The following is a 13236-nucleotide window of genomic DNA, read 5'->3' on the forward strand; positions in this document are numbered from 1 at the left end:
TAGTGAGTTTTTGCAGAAATGGCAATTTATAGGTAAATGAATCAGACACTGCAAAAAGAGCTTGGTGAAGCGCCATAATATATCTTGGTAAACTATCAGGACACAAAGGAACTTCTGCTGGCGGGAAACAATGTTAGGTGATACAACTCAAAGCCAAGTGAAACTATCTGTAGTCTCTGTCTATACACTGGCAAAAGGGATACTGAAATAGCCACGGGATAGGTGATTGGTTTGTTCCATAATTGAGTCCACACTATTTTCTGGGAAGTAAATAAATCCTTAATATTAATTGTCTAAACAAAACAAAACAAAACAAAACTATTTTTAAAAAAATTCGCCAAGGGGAAAACCAAACAGTTTGAAATAACAATTTTTCAAAAATACCCGAAGATATCCTCTTGAACCTCCATTTTCTCTCTGTCCTTCCTCTGTCCTTCAAAATGTGGTTGCCTATGATGGACGGATTAGTTCGATTGTGGGATTGATTCTGGGGACTAGATGTCTCTGCTTGTTGCTGTAGAATGTCGTGAGTTTTCCAGATGCCTTATTGCATTTGAGGTGTGTTGGGTCCCCCAGGTTCCAGGAACCTCCAGTGTTACTTGCCTTTGAAAACCTCAGGGAGGTGGAAGGCATTGTGAATTTCTAAAGCGCCTCATTCTCCTTTTTTGTTTGTTTGTTTGTTTGTGCCAGATTTCCTTGAAGTAATGGAGCCCGGTGGGCAATCAATCACTTTAAGTAAATGTTGCCAACACGCCTCTCAGGGAGGGCACACCTCTCTCCAACTGGGGTCTCTTCTTTCCCCTCAGCATCCCGTTCCTTCAGAGTAGACTGAAAGAGCACTGGGTTTTTCTGGCACATTCTCCATCAGTATACTGAGAAAATACTTAAAACTTAAGAATTCTGTTTTTTGAATATTTAGGTTGCCCAGAGTGATTCCAGACTCAGCTGTCTGGAGCCTGAGCTCCAGAAGTTTTGGGGGACAACCCTTAGACAGCTTCTGAGAATATAGGTGTATGTGGGAAGAAGAGAACTTGAAATTAATAGAATATTTATTTACCTTGTGTCTGGCTCAGGACATGTGTCCTCTACATAACAACATATTTAAACCTCACAGCAAACATGAGAAGCCCAGCCCCATTTAACAGAGAAGGACACTGAGGCATATTCTGTAATGAACTCTTAATGAATTCCGACCCCAGGTGTGTTAACTCCAAAGTTGATTTGACAACCCCCCTTCTGCTACTTCTCTTCGGCAGGCGTAATTTTCTAAAATTTTGGCTTTAAGGATCCAGAAGGTGAACTTTTAACACTGCTCAGTGATTCTTTTTTTTTTTTTTTTCCTCGTTTCCAAAACTGAATGGGTTTCCTCCTGTGCCTCTAGCCCTCCTTCATGTCCCCTTGGTTCCTTTTAAAAGAAATACCTGTATTTCTCATTCCTCTTCTCTATGGGCCTTATAGAGCAGTGGCTCACTAGGGCATCAATTTAATGAAATAAAATTTTCAATCATGTTTGGTTCAATTCTAGGTGATACAAATAAAGAATTGTGAGCACTTTGTAGTCAGGTTTAAAGGGAAGGAAAAAGGTGGAAAGAAGAAAGTGGGTCAAGTATAGTACCTGTGCGGTGTCTCCTTAAGCCCTGCCTCATGAAGGTCTGGCTATTAAAAATAGAGCAATAATGGGGCAGCCGTAGCAATACTTAGGCACCTGTGTGCCCTGAAATTCGGGGTTCGGCAATTTATAGCATTTACCAGGGATGTGAATCTTAAGTGAGCCAGCCAGCGTTCTGATTGATATGTAATACCTGTGGATATTAAGTTATGCTCTCCGAACACTTTGAGTTATGTACCGGTATTATCTCTAGAAGAACAGAGACACAGACAGGTTTGTTAACTTGCCCGGGGTTAGACAGTTAGGGGCAGCACCGAAGAGCGGGGTCTTCGGTGGTCTTGGGAGCTCACGACCACTGCGCTAACCTGCCTCTCAGTTACGAAGGCTCAGTAACTCTCATGATCTCATGGGGCTTTGAGGATTCTTTTTCTTCTTAATCAGAACCAGCCCACCATACAGTTGGAATGGTAAATATTTGCCATGTTTGGTGACAGACGTTGATGGGTCAAAGGAAAAGGTCTAAGGAAAAATCGTGTACTTTCTCTCACATACCCGTCCATCTGTATTTACTGTGCAAAAAGGTCACTTGAGCACAAGAGCTCGAATTTCGTACTTACAAGCAGCTTCACTGCGGCTAAAACCTTGCTTTACAAGTTGGCTTTAAAAATATTTTGTAATCCTCTCTCTCTCTCTAATGTGACTGGTCTGCAGCCGTTAAGTTAGGGGCTTCTTAAATAGGACTTTGTGACTGCTTTTTATATAAAGGCCAGGAATCTCAGGTGATTTTTGTTTTCCTCTTGAGTCGTAGCCCTCTCTCCAGACTGTCCCTCCACTCGCATTTACTGGAAGAACAGTGGTTCTGGGAGACCTGAGCTGTCTGCTCCCTGGCTCCAGTCCGTGGTAGGAGGGAGAAGGCTAAAAAGGCTGAAATGGTAAATTACTGTAGGTTCTGGGGGAAAATAGAATTAGAAGCATTTGTGGTTCCGATGAAAATAGCACATTTCCTTTCTGCTTGGACAGTGGGGGTCAAAGTGCTCCAGGGAATAGAAAATAAATAAAAATTGATCCCTCACCCGTTGAAGGAAATGCTCTGACTCTGGGAACCGAAGTGACAGCTCCAGGTTAGAGGATCCTGTGAAACCACTTCTGAAGGTTAAAACAACAGCAGTCACAGCAACAACAAAATCCCAGGAGCCTAAAGAAAATGTGACCGGCTCTCCTGGGAAATGTAGTCTTTCAAGAACGATTTATACAGCCCCTTTCCGAGACGGTGGGTAGGTGGCAGAACCGGATCGGGCGTGGGGCCCTTTTGTTCCCTTTGTTGATCGTGGTCGTTCCGTCTCTTCTTGCAGGTGAGAAGCCTTATAAGTGCTCCTGGGAAGGGTGTGAATGGCGTTTTGCACGAAGTGATGAGCTCACGAGGCACTACAGGAAACACACAGGTGCAAAGCCCTTTAAATGCAACCACTGCGACAGGTAAAGAAACACAGAAGCTGCTGGGATGGGGAGGGGAGAAGGTGAGGTGGGTTGGGGTGGGGGGGTGGGCTGCCTGTCTGCTCCTGGGGTTATCCCAAGCCTCTGCCTCAGACACTCAGGCCCGCGCATGCCTTTTAGTTCTCCAGAGAAAACCCAGGAGATGAGAGTGCCTTCTTGCGTATAATCCAGAGATGATATAAATTCTTGGTTCAGGCACGCAAGTATTTACTGAACACGGCGTTGGGTCAGGAATCGTGTGAGCCACTCAGTGGCAATGAGACGCAGTTCTACCCTCGAGGAGACGATGTGACAGATGATTTTACTATAACATGAAAAGTAATAGGACAGAGAATGGTCACCTGTAGCTGTTTCTTCTGATCTTTTTATTAACATCAATACCATTTTTCCTGATTCTTAATAACGTGAAAGAGTAGAAAGCCTGCTTAACAGAAAGGAGGTTACTCATAAGGCTTTCCTCCGGAGTGTTATTAGAAATGAATTTACTGGAGAGACTCCCCATTCTTTGGGGGCCTGAATCATTCTTTCTCCTTTGAAAATAAGTACAAAGGTCTAAAAGATGGCAAGGCTTTGAGAACTTATCCTATAATTCAATTTCCAACCTTCAGCATTTGATAGTGGAAGAAAGAGCACGTAGCAACAGATACTACACAAGTAATAGTATCTGACAGCCCTGGCATTATCAACCAATAAACCCCAAAATGGAGACTCTGCAGGCCAAGGTGAAGGCAGGATTAGGTTTAGACATAATCAAATAATGGGCTTGCATCTGAGCATGTTATCCTTCTAATCCTATTTCTGTGTTTAAAAGGAAGCTTAAGAAAATTAACCATCTTTTTAATGCAATACTAAAGGTCTCAGTTATGATGAGAAAAAATGCTTCTAATACGATAAAAGCCCTGAAAGCCTCAGGGTTCCCCAGCTTGCAGGATGGCAGGAGGGGTGTGCAGGATGTCCATAGAGGCCTGGCTCTCCGTGGGAGGAAATGTGATCTCTTTCCCATCCTGCCTCCCAGTCCCTGGGCCGGCCGCTCCCTGCACTAGGCCTTCCTCTGTCGTGGGGTGTGTGTGTAGAGCAGAGCAGTAGTGGCCAAATCTCACGGGTGGCCAGTTGGCTTGGTGCTCCTTTAAGATGCTTACGAAGGAGCATTCATGTTTTTCCTCCTTTTTTCCCTGCTTCCTGAAGAGGCTATTTTCCTCTTACCATCATTCTTTAAGAACTAAATAAAGCCCCCATGCCTCCTGGAGTCCAGAGATAACCTCCCGCCCCAGAGCTGAGGAAGTCTGCGTTAGGAAGCTATTGTCTCTCATTCCCTCTTGCCTCTGCTCCCCAAGAACATAACCCGTTTTTTTGTTTTTTGTTTGTTTGTTTGTTTGTTTGTTTTTAAATTTCTATCCCATTACCTGCAAGGCCCCCTGAATTGATGTGAATCAGTGGCTGTTTTGCTACAGGATTATATTTGGGTCATATTTCTCCTTATTTGACATCTTTCCTCAATTGCCACCTCAAGTTCATTTCTCTTTAGCCCCAGCCACTGATAAAGAAGCTGCATAGAGGGTGACTCTTTGCCCACAGTTCTTTGAGGAAGAGCATTATATAAACCAGGATGAAGATGAATCCCCTGTGAGTTGGCCAAGTATGGCGGTAGTAGGCATACACGAAAGTCGCCCATCCCTGAAGGGTGATAAGGCTGTTATGTGGAGATTGTGTGTTATGGACTACATTCATCCTTAGAAATGGACAAAGAATTCTTATTGGGAAATTGCCAGAGTTCGTATTCCTCTCTGCAGATCAACTGACCTATTGAAGAATTTACAAATGTCCAGCAGGTGATGTACTAGGATTAAATCTGACCATTTGTATGATTTGTATGGAGACATATTTCAAGCCAACTGGGTATTTCAGGGAAGGAGGTGTCAGAGATGGGTAATTTGGTTAGCCTTTTGCTTTATTTTTCTTCACTGAATTCTATAGTTCCCAGAGCTAGAAATTTGCTGAGCAGATGGTACAAATTCTATGACATGGTATTTGGGGGAGATTGTGATTTGGGGGGGATGGGGGTCAAAGTCCTGTGGGCTTTGGCCCAGAGTAAGTGCATTTTCAACACTGTCAGGAAAAGGGGTGGGATCCTCATTAGTGTCTCACGACCAGCAGCACCTTACGTTTCAACTGCAGTGACTGTGCTAAGAATAGAGCAGGTCCGGGAGGTGGCGTGGGGAATTGGAGTGGTCCCAAAGCAGATGAAAGGAAAGCCTGGCGTGACTGGGAGCTGGCATTCCTTAGAGGACTTTTACCTTCAGAAAAGAGGGCATCTGTAGCCCTTAGCAGGACTCTAAATCCTGTAGGTGATACAGTGCGTATAAGCCCAAGAAACCTCCCTCTTCTTATAATTGGAGAAATCAGACCACTCTAGAGGCTAAGCTGGGAGTGGGGCTTCCTATCTTTAAAGCATGTACCAAGTCTAATTTATACTTTTATTGTGCCTATGGGGTAAACTGAAAAAGAAAATAAAGGAGTTTTTCTTTGTTTGCTTTACTTATGTTTAAAATTACTAGATGCCACAAAAATGTCTGTATCTCTGGCTTTGTCTGGAAAAATCAGAAGATCTGGTAACACTGGGCTTACATTCCCATGTGGCCATAATTTTCTGAAGCTAAATAGTAATCACTCTCCCTTTGTGATGGCCATGTGATCCGTAATGTTTCACTGTTCCCACCACTCCCTGTGGTCTCCCCAATACGAAGCCAGGCCATCCATTGCCATGTATCATCACGCTTGCCCAGTTGTGTCCTCTTACAGAAAAGGAATATTTCTTCATATCTGAAGGTATGTGCTATGGTGAGTGCTGCGAAGTGTAAACCTGGCAATTCACAGACCTGTATCCCTGGGGCTAATAATACATTATATGTTAATAAAATAAATAAATTTTTAAAAAAAGGAAAAAAAAAGATAGACTCTGATAGTCCTTGACCCACTGTACTCATTTACTTTATGGCCTGCCCTCTGAACACATTGGGTTTTGTGATCTCTTGCTTCAGGTTTGGGTTGGGGGAGAAAACAGTGAGACTCTGCCACTTCCTCGCCATCAGACTGAACCATGTAGCCCATGGCCTGACCAGCAGCTGGAAGGATGAGGCTTGTTTCCCAGCCCATACAGCATGGGGTTGTTGGTGGTGGTCCACAGGGCTGCTTCTCCTGGTGGTGTTACATGGGCCATTGTTCTGCCAACTCAGTGCAGTTGTCATTTAGCTAGACTGCTATCAGGGTAGTACCTTCAAGATCTTGGGCCGTTGAGAGGACACATTTTGATCTTTGAGTCAACCCACTTATAGGTGGTGACAAACCAACCTATATCTAGCCCCTTTGGTGCTCTGGAGGGTTGCTGTTGGCTGAATGCCCACATGACCTAACTATGCCTTTTTCAGAAGTCAAAGGAAATGACAATAGTGGTTTGCCTAGTTCTCTGTAATGAACAAATTTCAATCATTAAGGGCCTTCTTATTTAAGGTCATCTGACTACTACATAGTCCTAAATACTCCTTGGGGGTGTATTACCCTTAGAATTATTTGATTCCACATTTCTAGATGTGAGTTTATCTATTACCTTTACTATTCCTATGTGGAGCTCAGTACGTGTAAATTAATAAGTATAAATTAATCATGACTAAGTATCTTGCTGGTATATTGAATTTAAATAAAACCCCAGTGGTGAGGGACCTAGTCTAAATTCTAAGCACCATATATGTATGCGAATTTGAAGAAATAACAATGCTGGTTCAATTCAAGAGGAGTGCAATTAGATTTCATACCATGTTAAATACTTCTTGTTGTTTTTAACTTTTCTTTTTCCCTGCAAGATCTCAAAGCATAAATGTAGATGTTTGTACATATATTGGTAGATGCCCAGCACACAGTGGGCAACTGGGAAAGGCAGAATAGAAGTCTGGAATGCATATATCACTGAAAGGTATCTGCAGATGAAATTCTGTATCAAGAATGCTATTTCCCTTAGGTTTCCAGGATATATAAAGGAAAGGAAAGAGGTTTGGATGCCAGGCCTGTCCTTCCCCACTACCATCCGCAATCCCTCTCTTCCTCCCTCAGACAGGCAGGATTCCTGGTGCCTGCTTTGTTGCTTTCTCACAGGTGCTCACTGCTCAGGCCCAACCAGACTGACTTCTGGATTCTTTTTCTAGTTGCTGCCATTAAAAATCACCACAAATTTAGTATCATCTTTATTTAACTTTACAAATGATTTATCTTATAGGTACCTTCTTATAGGTAACCTTCTCTAGGTTAGAAGGTCACTCTGGACTACAGTTAAGGTATTGGCAGGGATGTGTTCTTTTTTCTAGAAGCTCTAGGGAAAACCCATTTCCTCGTCTTTTCCAGCTTCCGGAGGTGGCCCATATCTCTTGCCTGCTCACCCATCCCTCCATCCTCCAAGCTGTGGAGTCTTCCCATGCTGCTCTCTGTGTTCTCTTTGAATTCCCTCTTCCGTTTTTAAAGATACTCTAAATGACATTGACCCAGCCCAGTTAATCAGGACTAATCTCCTGATTAGCAAATTAATTTCATCCACAGCCTTAATTCTCCTTTGCCACGTAACCTAACATATGTACAGTTTCTGGGGATTAGGTGTAGACATTTGGTTGGGGGGAACCCATTATTCTGCTTGCTATAATCTCCTGAAACTGACAGCTCAGTCTCCCTTCTCAGGCTAAAGAGTACATGTGGCTAGAACATGGGCTCTGGGGTCATACTACTTGGGTTCAGATTTTGGCTCTGCCTCTTTTTAATGACTATCTCAGCTGGTAGAAGAGATAAGAATGGCATCTTTTATAGAGTTCTTGTTAAGGATGTTAACTTTAAAAAGGAAATGCCTACAAAAAGAACTTCCCAACTTAGATCATCTTTCTCTGGGCGGTTTGGATGAAGGAAGGAAGGAGGGAGGGCAGAAAGGAGGCAGAGAGGGAGGGAGGGAAGAAAGAGAACAGGCAGTGGGCAATACTGATGTGCCCTCAGGACAGGAGAGGTCAGGGGAGTTAACTGCTGAATTCCCTAAAGGCTGTATTGCTCTTCTGTATACTGGTGACATCAAGCACTTACTTTTAAAGAATATTTGTCGCTGTTTTATGATAAATTAAATCCCCTTTTGATGGCATTCTAAGGGATTATCCAAATATCTTGCTTATATTAAATTAGGGCCTGAAATAAGTGGGTATAATTAGAATTATAATTATTCAATATGTTATTAGATTACATTATTTTCTAGTGTACCTTCCCATTCTTATGTGTTTCTCATTTTGCCTTGGTTCTGTTTTACTTCATTTCCTTGGGGTTCTATCCTGTACATGTGCCTATTTAAAAAATCAACACATACAGAGTGGGTGGAGAATGTTGGGGTCACAAGATAGGGTGGGTTTTTTGTTTGTTTTAAGAGAACAAACATGGGGAAATCCTGCATGGAACAGGAAATCTTCTAACATGAACAGGGCAACTTGCTAACATCCTAACAAGAAATTGGACTGTGAGCATGTCTTAGACCTTGGGAGAGTCTGGGAACATCCTCACAGGTAATAGTTGGCCAGTTTCAAGAGAAGAATCCAGAGGGAGAGCACACACTCAGTGCTAGGAATGATTGCTATCTCATGTGCTGATTTTACTGTGATTCTAGCCAGAGCCTTAGACTGTAGGCTACGGGGATGTGGAAATGCCCACTCCATTATACGATGCAGAAACCTGACTCAGGCTGGTGTTAGCTTTGAAGGGTATTTATTAGCTCAACTGACTAAGGAGACCAAAATTAGATTGGTCTTTAGGTTTGGCTGCATCTAGGGTCTCAGATGTTGTCATCAAGCCTCTTTCTCTCTCTTTCTCTCTTCCTGCCCATTTTTCTCCGTTGACTTCATTCTCAAGCAGGCTCTTTCCCACATGGCCATATGGACACCAGCAGCTTTAGCCTTCAGTCTTATTAGCACAGTAGCCCCAGTGGGAAAAGAGCTTCTCTTTTTGAATAGTTTCAGCAAGTGTTCCAGGACTGGCTCTCATGAGCCTTGATGGCTCACGTGACTGTCGCTTAATGACCACCATGGTCATAGCTTTAGCCTTAGGAGGAGGGTTAGCCCCATACAACTGGGAGCACAGAAGCACAGCTACCCGAGAGAAGATCAAGTTTCTGGTGGCAAAGGAAAGAGGGAGGAGTGAAGATGACCACTACCCTTGCTCTGAGACTGAGGAAGGCACTCAGTGTTGGCCTTCAGGGACCAAGCAAATTGGGTGTTTGAAAGGGTGGGCATTCGAAAGAGGGGGCTTGCATATCTGCCTGGGTTTTAATCCCAAATCTGCCACTAACAAGCTACGTGACCCTCGCCTCAGCTTCATTACCACGTGCACACACAAGAAGTGTGAACACTCAGCATGGAAGGTTGCCAAGAATGGTACTAGGTCATGTTGGGGAAATGCCTAGCACATGCTTGCATGTTATCTTATTCTCAATAAAGGTGAGCTCACTTCTCCGTTCTTTTTCTTGACTTGGCATAATAGAGACCTGAAGACACCATTGGATGAAACAATTTAATCATTTTCTACCATTCTTCTGGTATACGGGCATGTCCTGTGTTTCTGAAGCACGTCCCAAATAATAGGTTCTTCTTTCGTAATGACGACTGTGATAATAGTTAACATCCACGGATATTTACCATGTGACAGGCAATATTGTAAACACTTTATGTAGATCATCTCATTTAATCCTCAAAACCAGTCTATGAGGTGAGTGCTGTGATTATCCCCATTTTACTGAGGAGGAATGAAGGCACAGAGAGGTTAATATGCTCAGGGTCACACAAGGATTGGAAGAGCTGGGGTTTGAATCCATGCAGTCTGACCTTGAGCTCACCTTCCCCAAACAGTGCCTCATTTCTCAGCACATATGTACTGCCTTTCTTTGAGGTAGGGTTAATCATTTTCTAAGGGGTTCTGGAAGTTGAGTTTGTTGCCTGGACACCTCTTATATCCTTGTTGTTGTTTATATTTCCTAGGTGTTTTTCCAGGTCTGACCATCTTGCCCTCCATATGAAGAGACATATCTAAAACCCCTAAAGGCCAGAGTTGCCATGGCGTCGGCCGTTGTCTGAAGGAAATGCCGTGAGGCCGGGGGCTGGACTTCAGGCGGGGATCCATTGCCTCGCAGAAGAAAGTTCTCACTCATAAACCTCTGTGTACACACACACACACACACACACAGACACACACACACACACACACACGCACTCACATAGACCCACACACACGCACTGTCATGCACTCAGCTATATTTAAAATATATACGTCTATTCTTTATGCCTTGCCCTTGCCAGATGGTAGAAGACGAAGAAGAAGGAAACCAGGTGAACTCAGCAAGGCAGACTGGCTGCTTACTTCAGCACTATTGGAATTATTTCCCGCTGTTGCCAATGGAAATCAAAGAAAATGGATGTGACGTCTCTGCAGGTGGACGGCAGTAAGAGGGGCTTATTTAACTTGCTTCTCAGTGCAACTTGATAGGAGAATACAACGTCGTAAAGTTGCATATGTGTAGCACTAATGTTTCTTTTAAATAGTTGGGGGAAAATGACCTAGAAAACCAAATTGCAGTTTGGTAGCCAAAATTAACTCTTGGTTTTTTTGTCCTTTGTGTGTGAAAAGTCCTACTATTCCGTGCGTCCGACTTCCTCACAGAACTGTTGATCGGTTTTGGTTCTTCTTAGTACTATTGAGATCTTTCGAGTCGATACCAACGGCCTTAGCGGCGGCAGACTCTGGAATAACACCTTACACCTTTCTGGCCTGCATTTCTCTAGACTTCACTCTCAAGGGAGGAGTTTTCTTTTCTTACTTTTTGACTCTTGCACACCATATGCACTAGGGATTCTGGAAACTTCTAGCATGACTGCAAAGTGGCCAAGAGAATAAAGTCCTTGATGATAAATCACAGTATATCCCTTGAGCCTCACCTTATTGCCAGTGCTAGATTTTTTCTTTTTAATCTCTCTGTTTTTGCTAACGAAAACTTGAAAAGCTTATTTGGAAGCTTAAATGTTTTATCTTTTCTCCATGGACTAAACCTCTCCAGGACTCTCTCGGCACCTGGATGTCCAGCTCTCGAAGCAGCCAATCAGATGGGACATCACAGTTCTCTCATCCCCCTTGAGGCATCATGACCTCAGCGCATAGTGATCAACCCCGTGCTGTGAGTCATTGCTACCCTATAACCAGTTTCAGCATAGATGTCGCTAGTCTCAAAGGGCAGCTGCATATTTAACCTAACTCTGGGTTATGACCTGACAAAAAGCCAAAAATATCACTCTTTCCAGGAGTGGGGAAAATGGAGGATACCCCCCGAGTCTAGTGGCTTCAGAAAACATCATCCTGTCTTCCTCTCTCATACCCACTGAGCTCATACGCCCCCACTTGCTAAAACACACAATTCAAAATGCCATTGTGGGAATGAAGGGTGGACATTTAAGGAAAGGGTTGAGAAGTTTCTCTCATGGTCTGGAAGGAGAGACACGTTTCTAATTCTTTTTGGCTAGACCCATCATGACCTATGACCTAGAGCACCCAGGATCAACAGAGGCCTCCCATTTACTCTGCAAGCTGACTCCTAGGGGGTTCACATTCCTCACTTTCCATCCCACACACATCCAATATCGGTCTCTTATCTACCCGCATTCTTAGCTAGCTGGCATTGGCCTCAACTCCAAAGACTGCCTTTAGGACCATTAAATGGCCTATGCAAGCAAGCGGGGTGGTTATTAGGACAGATTGTATATTTTGTATATTCTGGGACCATCCCTTCAAGACACGTCTAAAAAACAAAAATGGCATTTGGTCCGCACATGGTTGCTGCTCCTTCCTACCAGCTGGCTCCCCTTCTGCCCTCCTTTGACTGTTTGACTCATTGACTGTTAAAATGCCACCCCATACCTATTTGGGATGCAAAACTGAAGTCTTTAAAAGGAAATAATAATATAAGAAACACAAATACATGTATGACAGCAACCTTCAAGATCCTTGGCATTTGGTTTCTCAGCTCTCTGCAACCTTTGATTTCCCTGAAATGTTGACAAGTGCCCATCAAAGGGTAAAGGAGCCTCCTGATCACAAATACGGTAGCTACCGATGGGACACCTGGGCATTCTGAGGTCTGGCCCTTAAAGTTTTCTTTCTCTTTTCCCCTTTTGCAATGTAGACCAAAAAACAAAACAACAGCAACAACAACAGCAACAACAACAACAACAACAAGAACAAAAACCAACAACAGCAACAACAACAACAACAAAACAAAAAGAAAAACCACCCTAAAACACACACACACACATTAATCTGCCCATTTGCTGGAGGCAATTCTGTATATGTTAGTTGGAGGGTATTTAAAAAAAGAAATCAGTTTTATTCCAAAGATTTAAAACTAGACATGACTTAGAAACATTTTCTGGAGCACTGCTTGCTGACAATCTCGTAGTTCTCTACTGCATTTGAGTGCGTTTTGTGGCCAGTCCATCAGGGCATATCATGGGATTATATTTGAATGTGTGGTGCATCCTTTCTGGATGGAGGATGTGTGAGGGACCTTAAACCTCAGCTGTATTAAACTGTAGCACCTCCAGTCAGTGCACTAGATGAAACTTTAGACACCCCAGATTTTGTTGGTTCGTTGATTTCCCTTTCTGTAGCAGCCTCCGGCATGAATGCACGCACGTACCAGTGATGGCATTAGCCGTGGCTGCCACGATTTACAAATGTTCTCTCCCTAGCTGGAGCTGCTCTTGCCTCTCGAAATGCTATTATTAAGGGTTTATAATACTGAATTTAATTTTTGAACTGACCAATGCAAGGCTCTATTAAAAAGAAAGTTTAAAAAAAACAAAAAGAATGCAAAAGAGTAATCATTGCTTGTTTGCTCCCTGTTGTCATCTGTGGTCTTGAAAAGTTCTCATTTGAATGTGGCGGAACAAAGGCCCTTTGGTCCTCACCAGTGTCTGAAATGTTCAGTGATTCCTCTCTCTTTTGTATCAGTGAGTTCCTTTGTACTGTGCTCCTGACCTTCCTCAGAGCGGGGCGCGCTGAACCATGATGGTGGGGCTTGCTTG

The 13236-nt window shown here is 43.4% G+C and overlaps 1 protein-coding gene across 2 annotated transcripts in view; it reads left to right on the top strand.

The window, feature by feature from the left end:
• KLF7 (KLF transcription factor 7) overlaps positions 1 to 13002 on the top strand; it is an 85798-nt gene extending 72796 nt beyond the window's left edge. For both annotated transcript variants that reach the window (XM_080797962.1, XM_080797963.1), the window contains exons 3-4: positions 2962 to 3085; positions 10144 to 13002. In XM_080797962.1, coding sequence (XP_080654088.1) covers positions 2962 to 3085; positions 10144 to 10195 — 176 coding nt within the window. In that variant the 3' untranslated portion in view covers positions 10196 to 13002. The remainder of the gene's footprint in view (positions 1 to 2961; positions 3086 to 10143) is intronic.
• Positions 13003 to 13236: the final 234 nt, after the last annotated feature.

The sequence above is a fragment of the Martes martes genome (assembly GCF_963455335.1).
Source record: "Martes martes genome assembly, chromosome: 3".
Taxonomy (NCBI): Eukaryota; Metazoa; Chordata; class Mammalia; order Carnivora; family Mustelidae; genus Martes; species Martes martes.